We start from the raw sequence: 12,069 nt of genomic DNA on the forward strand, positions 1-12,069 counted from the left end.
AAGTTGTTACCACCGCAACTACACTCACCACGTTAATTGCATTCACTCGGCCACTATAACAACATGTTATTAATAAGATTTGTTGTCAAAAAACTACTGCCACTTAAAAGTAAATGTTACCTGCACAAATCTACCTGATGCTAACATAAAGGCTGTAATAAATGTAAATGGAAGTTTTGTGAATCAGCAATCAGACATAATAAACATTTATGCCTCTTCGAAATATATTAAATAATAATAACTCACAATGTTCTTGCTCTGGGGAGTGAACACACTTAGTATTCAGAGCTGGTAATTGCAGCTTGCTTGTTGATTTGCCAGTCTATTTTATCACTGGGTCTTACTTGGAGGCTGTACATTCAGTGATAATGGCAGCAAAAGTGATTCCCAAAGGTTTCTCAGGCAGCTGATTACAGGCGCCAATCTCAAGAATGTGAGAGCGACTCATTTTTCATCAGGGAATTCTGATTATTGAAAATCTGCCACCTGCCACTTTACTCCCCTTCATAACAGAAATTGTGCATTTGAACATATGCCTTTGAATACCTATGCATAAACAAGGCAGTTTCATCCAAACCTAAATCTTATTGTTTTCTTCTCTTTGTCCATTTTTTTAAGGGGAATGTTGAAATTGAGACTTACTGGCTGAAAGGAAAGAGGGACAAAGACGGGAACGCTCAGGCAGCGTGTCCTCAGTTTGAGAACCAGACCATCAGTAAGGCCAACATCTCAGGCCCCGAAGCCACGGGGGATGAGGAGGGACTGGTAGAGAAGACGTCCTTGAATGCTTTACGCTCTCATTTGCTTCACTGCCACCGTGATCATCATCTCTGATTCCCTGAGTCTCCTTCTGTCTTTGCCCCAAGGTTTCACCGCTGGTGGCAGGGCGGAACGAAGATGACGTCAAGTCTGTTCGCTCTCATTGTATCAAGATGGAGATTTCCGGCCATTCTCTGGGGCAGTCCATGGAGGAGTGCCGGGTGGAGGAGATGTCTGTTCATAAAGTGAGAGGGAATATGCAATCTACAGTTTATTTCTTTTCATCCGTACCTTTCCCTATGATTCTTCTCATATTAGCTGTATACTGTTTTACACTTGCTGATTTAGTATGAAAATAATTAAATTAATTATTCCTTCCCCAGTCCCACTATAAGGATGCTCTGCAGGACGGCCTCCAAGACGCTCACCTGGGACTAGACTCACCTGAGTCGGACGGCAGAGACTCCATCATGGAGTCCCCTGACAGCTCCTGTGACTCCCGCTGCTCCAAGAGTGCCACATGCTCCGTGTCATAAACCAAATGGACGATACCATAGCCAGTGATTCATTCCCATTGCTGTTCTTTAAAGCACTTTTTGTACAACACACTGAATGTAAGGCCAAATGCCAGATAGTGATGCTGTTTTTTCTGTTCTTTTGGCATTCTTGTGCTGATGCCATGACAATCTAAAATGATTTATTGTTCATATATGGGCTAGTCTGTAATGCTTGAAATTTCTAGAGGCCCAGAGTGGTATTGTGTTGCTCTGTATGTTCTGAGCATACAGAAATAAATTGCAGCTATCTAATCTAACTCAAATGGAAAGTGTCTCTGTCTGTTTCGGTGTGTTTGTCCTTCGACTTTTGTGAAAACCTCTTGAGAGCTACGGCACGCACTTGTAATGTCCCACTGTAGTATATTGAGCGGAGATCCCTATCAACTGTCAAAGCCCCTCTCCATCACTCGCTACAGTGCATTCAAGGACAGTTGAAGAGAGACTGGAGACGTTTCACTGTAGTAAACTTTACATTTCAAGCATTAGTGACTTTTGGAAAGACTACTTTTGTACCCAGCAATAGCGTGGTCCCAAATAGCTATCTGTTAGTAAATTAAATGAATATACTCTAGCATTGCTTGGAGACTCAATTATCTCATGGTAGTTGTATTGCTTGTGACTCAAGCAAGCGGTCGTGGCTAGACGGTAATCGAAGATTTGCAAAAATGTTTTCAGCAAATCTAGGTTTACCACCTGCAAACGACCAGACAAAGCGCAGTGTCGAGAGTGAAGGTGTTTAGGATGAGTGACTCTTGAATCTGTGAGCAGCGGTACAAGCAATAGGAGGCCAAGCAATAGTCCCCTTCCGAATAGTCTAGTAGTGCAGTTTTTAACAGGCACTGTACTCGTCACTGTTAATTTTACACTAAGATTAATTTGAGTGAGCAGACACTTATTATGTTCAGGTATGACTTGTTTTAATGCCAAACAGTGATCACGGCTTTGCGGTTCAGCTGGACACAATTTCCTGTGTGATCCGCTGCACCTTGCAGATTTGACATCTTATTCCATCCTTTAGAGAAATCACTCTGTATCTCTCCTCCATCCGTCTCATACCTCTCTCCTTCATCCTGTGTGTCTGGATTCATTGTTCTATATCAGCCACGTCAAATACACAGCCACGGCACGGCGCAACGCTTGTCAGCTCAGTGAAAATAAAGCGATGTGACAACCGAGCCCTGTGTTGATCTGTTTGTTATTGTTTGTCTTGTCACTCAAAGGCATTGGCATTCAGACTCACATTTATTTTATTTATTTATTTTACACTTCTTTTATTGAACACATTTCTCCACGGATATGGGTGTATGGATATGTTTTTATTGCATCGTCGTGCACTCGCGTGACGTGCATGCATGTTTACCTGTGCCTCATCTAAACTCAGTGAACTCCAGGAAACCACAATCCTTTTATGCTCTTGTATTTCCACTTTAAAATGCATCACAACTGTATTTCTGATGTGTATCCTGTGTTTGGTCACCCTGCTCCTGGTCAAAAACTGTCTCAACTTCCATGCACATCTGCTGCATGTCACTAGAACAACAATAGTTAATCTTAACACAAATACATTGATAAACAGTCAAATGTCAGTTATCTTGGTCCAGTGTCCCCAGTCAGACAACGTTCCCCACGGACTGGTTATCGGAGGAACTGCGCTTATAGGTGGCGTCCTCGCGGTCTAGGCTGCATTCGTTGGCTTTGTGTGAGTCTTTAGGTAATGAACCGATGGAGCAATGGAAGCAGAAAGCGTAGAAGAAGGCGAGCAGGAGCAGCAGGCAGACTACACAAAAAATGACAACGATCAAGATGGTGTGCACTTGCATGTGCACGTCCTCCCATGGGAGCAGCGTGGTGGTGGTCAGGAGACTGGTGGTTGTTGCGGATGGAGGAGGCCGCATGGAGGGCAGGGGAGCGACTTCCGGCATAATGGGAAGCCTCAGTGGCTTGATGATACTTTTTTCAGCTTTAAAGAGATAAAAACACATCTTTTTCTGGTTTACCACATGCACAGATGAACACTCCTGTGAATAAGATACAGTCGTGATGTTCATTTAAAGGGATTGTTCAGTGTGGCTGTATGAGGTAGTTATCAGTCAGTGTATCACCTACAGTAGATGGCGGTCAGCACGCCCCCCGTTTGGAGAAGCAGGGAGGCTTACTGACTGCCATCCTCTGTAAGTATACACTAACTATATATAAGTACCTCATACAACTCTCATTAATCCATCCATTATCCCCTTAAGTGGAGTTAATTATATCTAGTTATAAATCAACCTGTCAAAACCAACAGATGAGAACAATAGCATAAAAATAATGACTTTGGATGATTTTCACATTAACACACAGCCCATTTCTTTACAATAAGTCATGTTACAAAAAGTGTACATCATTCATTTGAGCAGCATTACTTCCATGCATGCATGTTTAATTAACCTGCTGCTTTTAAGCTGCGTAATTAAGTATCTTCCTCACAGACAACCAAACACAGAAGTGTCTTTGTTCGTACCTGGAATGTGTTGTTGTCCAGTCTGTCTCTCTCTGTGAGTGAGCAGGCTTTCTTTTGATGAGCAGAGCTTGGAAAAATGAAAGAAATGGAGGACGAGAGAGGGAGTGCTGACTGAAGAAGAGAGATGGCTGGCAGACCACAAATAACAGGGAGGGTTGCCACGGCAACACTCGCTGAGGGGGCCACTTGCATGGAAGTGACATCATATAACTTGATTAAAAATGTGTATTTAAGTATAGATGGAGACAGGAGGTGTTAAGAGATTGCGGTGAAATGTGTTGGAACTAAAGATAAATCTAAATCACCTGTATTTAAAGAGCTTAGAGAAAAAATAATAAATAATGTGATGTTCTTCTAAAGCTGTGCAGGAATTTCTGCTCAATAAAAGATGAGTTTTGGGAGCAAATTATTGAAATTACAGTGTGTCAAATCACTTATTGGTGAAACGGCAAAGCAGCCCCAGATGAATTAGGCTCTCTAATGCTGCCACCTGTTGGTAAAAGAAGCAGCACTGAACAACACACTGCACAATGGAAACTCATCTCTCCACCAGTCTCTTTCAAACAGCCATAATGATCCTTTAGCACAAGTTGTAATTGGTTGCACACCCCCTGCTGTGCTTGCTCAACAGGCATTAATGCCTAAAAAATGTTTTAGCACTTGCACCGAATTTTAGTTGCCATGGAGAACTTAATATTCATTCAATTTAATTTTTTAAAGCAAGTAAACCAGAGAGCTGTTTTTTCTCTTTTGAAAAACACACATAAATACCATACAAAAGAAAAGAAAATATCTCCATTTAGCATAATTTCACGTAGAGAAGGCTGCAGAACAAAGCCCACCAACTGATGTGATTTTAGAGTGCTTTCAGATGGTTAATTACAGCTCCAGACAATAGAAACAAAAAGATCCATTAAATCCCACTGCAGCTAAAATAGAGCCAAAGTGGCTGAATAGAGGACTTAGCCTACACCAAGATCAGTCTAATATGTGGAGACCACAGGGCTGTGTGGAGTGGGTGCGATCTGACCACTGTCCTCCCAGTGGAGATGAACCGTACCTGGGGAGCTGTCTGAAATCAATGATCCGCACAATGGTTACTGCAGATTTTAAAAAAGATGAATGTTTTTTGATTTTATCTCAGAGTTGCTCACACAAAGTAGATGATTTCTATTTGTGCTGAACAACAGCGTGATCACAGCCTGACATTAGATGTGTCACATGTCCAAATGCATCTGCGAAGAGCGATCCAGACAGCATTAACAATAGCTGCAAGGAGACTGCTACGTAATAGTCCCAGAATTAACATATAAAACAAACACTTTGAGAGGGTCTCTCTGATGTAAATTAGTCAGCCTCTCTGTGTGAGTCATTTCCCGCACTGTTTGCTGTGCTGTGCCTTGAAGATTTGATATCTTGTTCTGCCATGCAAGTGTTTAATTGTGAATGCTCTTCTCTCTCTCGCTTTTCAATTAGTCCCTCTCTCACTGTTCAATGCTGACAGCTGAGCAGGAGCAGATCAGCTTGTTAGTGTTCCTCTCGTCACCCAAGCACTGACATTTAGTCACATGCTTTTTACTGGCAGTATTTAAAGCTGTTATTTCACCATCCCGATTTTTTTTTTTTAAATTCAATTACTGATGGCTACATAAGATTTACTAATTATTTTATTCAGTCAAAAATCTCAAAACACATACACTCACACTAAACTGGATGTAACTGACAAACCCAAACAGCTCTACATGGCTACACACTCGGCTTGGTTTTTCTCGAAAGCACACAGGTTTTACCAAACAAGAACACACATTTTTTTAGGACATAACGATGATTAGTAAGTGCAAATTTCACTTATTGTAGCTAACGTCTTTCTTTAAATCTACTTTTCATAAAAATGACAAAAATTGTAAAAACAAAATCATCATTCAAATTTGTTATACGGGGGCAAGACCTGTCATACAGCAGGTGAGGTGTGTTGATATTCAGTAAAACTTTAATCCCTTAATGTGATGCTGATTCTCTGTTGGTGTTGTTTAGGCTGCTGCTTCACTTCTTCTTATTCACAATGTTGTTGCAGATCCAGTTCATGCCATCCTGTCGGGGAAATGAAAATAAAACCACATCAGTTACATGTTCTCATAGTGTTACAGAAACCGTCAAACGAAGCATTTCATTTTCATTTAACAGTGCAGCACTGCACAGCAGGGAGGAGCACTTTTATATGATAAGGCTCCATATCAATAGATGAGAGAAATCAATAGATGAAGGTTCGGACCACGTCTGACCTGAACTCCCTCCCCAGACACAGCTGAGCAGGCCTGAATCTGCCACTCACGGTCCCGGTATGTGTGCAGGTTGAGTCCCTCGGCCACCTCACTGGCCGGTGACGCTGTAGCCAGATCCTGCTTGTTGGCAAAGATGAGCACCGGAACGCCTTTTAGAGACTCCTCGTCGATCAGCTCGGACAGCTCCTGCCCGTACAAAAGTTTTAAGGTTAATTCAATTCAATTCAATCTTATTTACAGAGCCAAGTCAAAACAAAAGTTATCTCAAGACACTTTACATATAGAGTAGGTCAAGACCACACTCTCTGACGTATTCATGATTTACAGAGACCCAGCAATTCCCCCATGAGCAGCAACATGATGTTACAGTCTTAAAAAATACAAACTAAAAATTACTTTCACATATCTTAATTCCATTCATTTCATAAACTTTAGGTAGTTTCGCTCACCAGTCCTGTCTCCTCAAACCGCTTCTTGTCTGCACTGTCAATGACATAAATCTGAAAGGACAAATATGTAACAGTAAAATTAGCTGACGAGTAAACAGAAAAGTCATGGGTGAAAAGTTTTCTTTTGATACTCCCGAAGGTGCCAAAAATGTTCCAAAACATTAGAGTCGTACTAAATGTTCCACAGGGGGTAAACAAGAATGAATTGATAAGAATTAAGTTGAGTCACTCACCAACAGGTCTGTGTTTTCCAGGTACTTTTTCCAGAAGGGCCGGATCTTCCTCTGTCCTCCGATGTCCCAAACATTGAGTTTCATGCCATGAGAGGCAACGCTCTTTATGTTGAAGCCCTGGAGTAAAAATGCAAAGCTGGAGTCACTTAACTGCACATCACTGCCTTCAATTTAACACAGTTCCAGTACGCAGCACCTGGAAAAGCCTCGCAAATGGTTATGAAGCAATTCATTAAGTGGCAATGTACTAAAACCCAGGTGTGTGTATTGATTGAATCACTGTTTGGTTACTCTGAGTTGTAACCTTGTTATGTATCAGCAGGAGAGCAACATGTGCTCCGGGTGTTCGGTCATTGTGTTAATCCGCAGCTGTTGTTCATAACGTAGCTCCTTTCTGTTTTTAGTCGACAAGGTTGTATAACTACTTTATCCCAAGGGCCAGCGGAGGAGCAAATCTGAGGATAAGACTGGAAGGATCAAGTGCAGTGTATGTGCTTATGTGTCAAGTCTGGTTTAGCTCCATGGTGACTTGTCATGCTGGACTGCATCCTCTCTGCCCGGCGTCCGATGAGCTGTCACACTCGTCTGGCACCTGCTCTATTTCTCGTTTTGTGAAAGAAATGCAAAGGTATTATATAATCATATTAGATGATCACAAGAGGCTGATAAAAAAAGACCCCAGCACAGTGTCAGGATCTTAGAAAATGTATTGAGAGCATGCAAATCAGGAAGGAAATTTCCTCCTGAACGGTTACTTAAAATATGATATAATGGAATTGATCTGACACCTGCAAACCATTATTTTACTAGTAAAAGTGTGTATATGAAAAGACCAATTATTTCATTTCACAGTGTGTCAGAAAAGCAAAGGTCATCTAAATCCCATTACTTTGAGGGACGGCATGCACTGGTCCAGCTGGTCTCACAAGATTAGATACAATGCATCTGCCTTTTATAACGCCGCGTTACAGTGACATGGGTGATACATATTATATTTTGAAAAACTCATTCAAAAAGAATAAATCCATGATTGTATCACTGTTTTTGCAAAAGGATCCAGTAACAGCAGACACATAAAAAGTGAGATGCTTCTTGCTTTCTCACGCTGTACAGTAAGTGACTTTCCTTAAGGTCGTGATGTATGTGTGCGTGTGTGTATGTTAACATATAACTGCCCCTCACCTGTGTCGGTGTGATGGTGTTCACGTCCTCTGAGGCGAGGCTCTTCAGCAGGGTGGTCTTGCCGGCGTTGTCCAACCCCAGGAGCACTATCCTGACCTCCTGCTCTGTGGAACCCTTCAGTTTCTCAATGACAGAGAGCAAGCCCTGCACGTGGGGAGGAGGGTGGGATGTGGAAGGAGAGGGCAGACCATAAACCTATTGCAGCGGTCTCAAAATCCTTTATAGTATTCTGATTTGAGGGTCAAAGCTCCCCTTACATGCAACATCGTTGACCTCACATGCATACCCACCTCGCTCCACCCACCCACCTATCTCCAGCCCTCCCTCTCCTTCAGTAAGAATCCATCTGTTGCTACATTTAGAAAGGCACTGGTCTTTATTAGAGCTCCATTCATCTGATTGTGCACTGTTTAATGTGATTAGTCTGAAGCAAGGTTTCACAATTGCCACACTGCTGACAAAAGAGGCGCCGTAGGTTTAAATATTTCATTCAAGTTGACGGCTGCTACAGTCTATGTGTTATTCAGTGCACATAAAAGACAATCACAGGCTCCATTTAGATGTATAATCATTGCATTAACACATTTTTCCCATTGAGATAATCCAGCCATCACAGCAATGATGCATCTAAACAGCTACTTAAAAATGGAAAATGGTTATTGTTACACACTTTTGGAGCCATGATCACAGGGTCAAACAAATATTTCAAGGTTCATATTTGGTATGAGAAGTCCTGTTCCTCCAGATCAGGTCACTTACCTTTTGAGCTTCTCCCATGGTGGCGTGTTTCCTGTGGCTTGGCTGGAGGGCTGCAGCTACATTATCCAGTGAAGTTCACACAGGTGTGTAAGCTATCCAGGTCACCCAGGTTAGCTATCCAGAAAAAAGTACCAGCAGCCTCTCTGTCTATTCCCTCGTCCTCCTCTGTAAAACCTGAGTAGGTTAAGTGCTATGTGTGTATGTGATAGTAACGTCTACCTGGGCGTCAATTTGCTCCCCGCTGTCGCTGTGGAGTTAGCAAGCAGGAAGAGGGGGAGGGTGGAAGGGACTGGGATTAGGAAGCCAGAATTAGCCCTAGTCATCCATGCAAAGGCCACAACATCCACCCTCCCCCCTTCACCCCCCCTTCCTCTGTCCATCCCTCCATCTCAACTTTGCAGTGGCTTTACCTGGATTATCCCTTAGCCACCTGCTATAGGAGGAAACTGAGTAAACAGTCCTTCCTGGCACACTCAAGCGCACGGATATTATGAGGAGAAAGACAGAGTTCAGACATTTTGCCATATGGCTGAGGGGAAAAGGCTGTTAATGCTACAAAACAAAGGCAAATTGGAGCAGCATGTGGAATGACAGTATGCATTAAGCTTAATACTAAACTTCAAAGGATTATATCATGTTGCTGAACCGGGGAATTCATTATTTCTGTGATCACAAGTCTCAAATCCCACATCCATCTCCTCTCTTGGAGATAGCATTATCCTTCCATATATCTGTTACATGCCAGCCGTTATAAAGCTGCTCTCTGTGAGTCGTCTGTAATGTAATGTGTTCTGTGAGCAGAACATTCAGTGGGATTTGTTTGAGCACGCCTGTCCTGTGTCTGGATTAAAACATTTCTAGTCTCTTTGCCTCAACTGGACAGGCCTTCTGGTCAGGGGCGTGGTTAAAATGGATGCTGTGTTAAACAAGGGATCCTCCTAGTCTGGAAATGGCTATAAATAAGCATGTTACCTCAGCTAAAAACACACACACACACACGAACACACACACACACACACACACACACACACACACACACACACACACACACACACACACACACACACACACACACACACACACACACACACACACACACACACACACACACACACACACACACACACACACACACACACAGCCTGAAAGAGGGAGATTACGGTTTTATTTCTATATCAAATACAACAGGAAATCGTAACAATATCAGGATTAATTATTTTTGAAGATGAAAGACTGGTCCTTTTTTAAGACTCCCTTGGTGTGAATGGAGCTGGATGGCTCCTCTGCTCCAACTCTGCCTTCTGTCTCATCCTCTCTTTGTGTTTAGCTACAGAAAGAGAGAAAGAGAGAGAGAGAGAAAGAGAGAGAGAGAGAGAGACAGAGACAGAGAGAGAAAGACAGAGACAGAGGTGATAATGTACATAGAGATAAGTCAATTATGCCAAAATTAAAGGAGTAGTTCAACACAGTGGGAATATGTTTTCTGTTGTCACTCTATGGTAAATATGATGAAAACATACTTTTTAATCATGTGCAACCATGCTAAAAAACATATTCATGTCTTTATATCAACATGTTAGTTTATACAGTATAATAACATGTTATAATAATCATATATAATAATAACACACGCACATGCACACGCACACACACACACACATATATATATAAGTATACATATAAATATACATAACACAACATATTGATAAGTGATCTTAAGAGGTTCTGGTGGGTGGATTTGTTAGCTTTGGACAAGCTAGCTGATTCCCCCTGTTTCCAGTCTTTGTGCTAACCTAAGCTAACTTATATTTTACAGACAGATATAGTGTTATCAGTCTTCACATGTAACTCTTTGCGAGAAAGCCAAATAAGCGTATTTCCCCGAACTATTTAATCTTTTCGAAATACACCATAACTACACCCCGGGCAAACCGGCTCTACAGTATCTCTATCATTGTGATTTGCATTCAAGATAATATATTTTAAAAAAGAAGAGATGCTCTAGGCTCCTTTATTGTCTAATACCACAGATGACCTGAACTGAGCTCTTACCATTGTCTCTTTTCAGCTTGAGCTTCATAACCAGCCCCATGATCACGACCAGGAGCAAAGCTGAAACACCACAGATCACCAGGATCACCACTGCTTCATCTGGATGAGGACACAGTTACAAAGGCAGAGACAGGGACAGACAGTAAAGACGCATGTTATCGAGGGTCATTAGGATGTGCATTTTATTATTCATATCTTATTCAATATATAGGCTCTTTCTTAATTCAGACATTGTTAAACTATTTCAAGGCTGTTAAATGAGTTAAAATCCACATAATAGTGGCGCCTGGTGGTTAGAGCGCACGCCCCATGTACTGAAGGTAAAAATCCTTGACGCAGCGGCCGGGGTTCGAGTCCCACCTGCGGCCCTTTGCTGCATGTGGCCTCCCTTCTCTCTCAATCCTGTTTCCTGTCATTCTACAAACTGTCCCCAAATAAAGGCATGGAAAGGCAAAAAATACGTATCATAACAAAATTAAATAATAAATAAAGAATAATAATAAAATCCACATAACAAAGGCACATGTTAATCTGTGACTGTGTAAAATAAGCAGGGAGCTGTCTACTTACTCTCTACACTGACATTGTGTGGCAAAGACTCGTAATGGCCACACAGGCTGTCCACGAAGCAGACGTATTGGCCTTTTTGAGCTGACAACACCTTTTCGTAGACCAGCTCGCTTTGATTTTCGAACTCCTTCATTTCATCCCCATTCCTCTTCCACCCAAAAGTCACAATCAAATCAGGAAGGTTATGGAGACATGTTAGAGTGAGGTCATCACCCTCCTTTATTGCAGATCCGGTGCTGTTGATAGAAACCTGAAAGTCTGCTGGCCAGGGTTAATATTTGAGGGGAGGGAAGCAAGAGTGATAGTGTTAGGTAAGCGGATGTATGCGTATCAGTGCACCACCACGGATAAAGATGTTGTTACAGGTTACCTTTTTTGCAGTCTGGTGGTATATCTGAAGGTACACAGAATGCATATAGTCACAGTCAGCATTTAATTTACAACAGAGCAGATAAAAAAATATATGTTTTTTTTTCTGAGAATGTGAGAATGTGAGAATAAGAATGTTACTTATCCTACTCAGTAAAACGTTCAGCAATACACTCGTTATGTGTCAGCATATGCATTATTTGCAAGTCTCCTATGTGTGCTATGTTCGAGTCAAACTCATTGTACTACCACACTCCACTGCCTCTTACTGTATCTATTGGACCATTATGTAAAATTCATAGGATTTATCCTTCAGTACACAAATGAAAAGAAAGAATGCACTCACTATTAAAA

At 41.8% G+C, this 12,069-nt stretch overlaps 2 protein-coding genes across 2 annotated transcripts; both read right to left on the reverse strand.

The window, feature by feature from the left end:
* Positions 1-5,862: 5,862 nt before the first annotated feature.
* On the reverse strand, positions 5,863-8,742 carry arl3l1 (ADP ribosylation factor like GTPase 3, like 1; the record flags this gene model as incomplete). The annotated part of the gene is made up of 6 exons (XM_083915842.1): positions 5,863-5,910; positions 6,102-6,287; positions 6,551-6,601; positions 6,784-6,900; positions 7,966-8,109; positions 8,725-8,742. 6 exons carry the CDS (start codon positions 8,740-8,742, stop codon positions 5,863-5,865), a joined length of 564 nt encoding a protein of 187 aa, XP_083771968.1.
* Positions 8,743-9,968: 1,226 nt separating this feature from the next.
* Positions 9,969-11,734, reverse strand: LOC310948012 (uncharacterized protein; the record flags this gene model as incomplete). The annotated part of the gene is made up of 4 exons (XM_083915011.1): positions 11,717-11,734; positions 11,347-11,604; positions 10,777-10,875; positions 9,969-10,051 (listed from the first exon to the last, which is right to left on the reverse strand). The coding sequence occupies exons 2-4, from the start codon at positions 11,477-11,479 to the stop codon at positions 9,969-9,971; spliced, it is 315 nt and encodes a 104-aa protein (XP_083771137.1). The 5' UTR covers positions 11,480-11,604; positions 11,717-11,734.
* Between the last annotated feature and the right edge of the window lie 335 nt (positions 11,735-12,069).

This window comes from Echiichthys vipera (genome assembly GCF_963691815.1).
Source record: "Echiichthys vipera genome assembly, chromosome: 6".
NCBI classification, from domain to species: Eukaryota; Metazoa; Chordata; class Actinopteri; order Perciformes; family Trachinidae; genus Echiichthys; species Echiichthys vipera.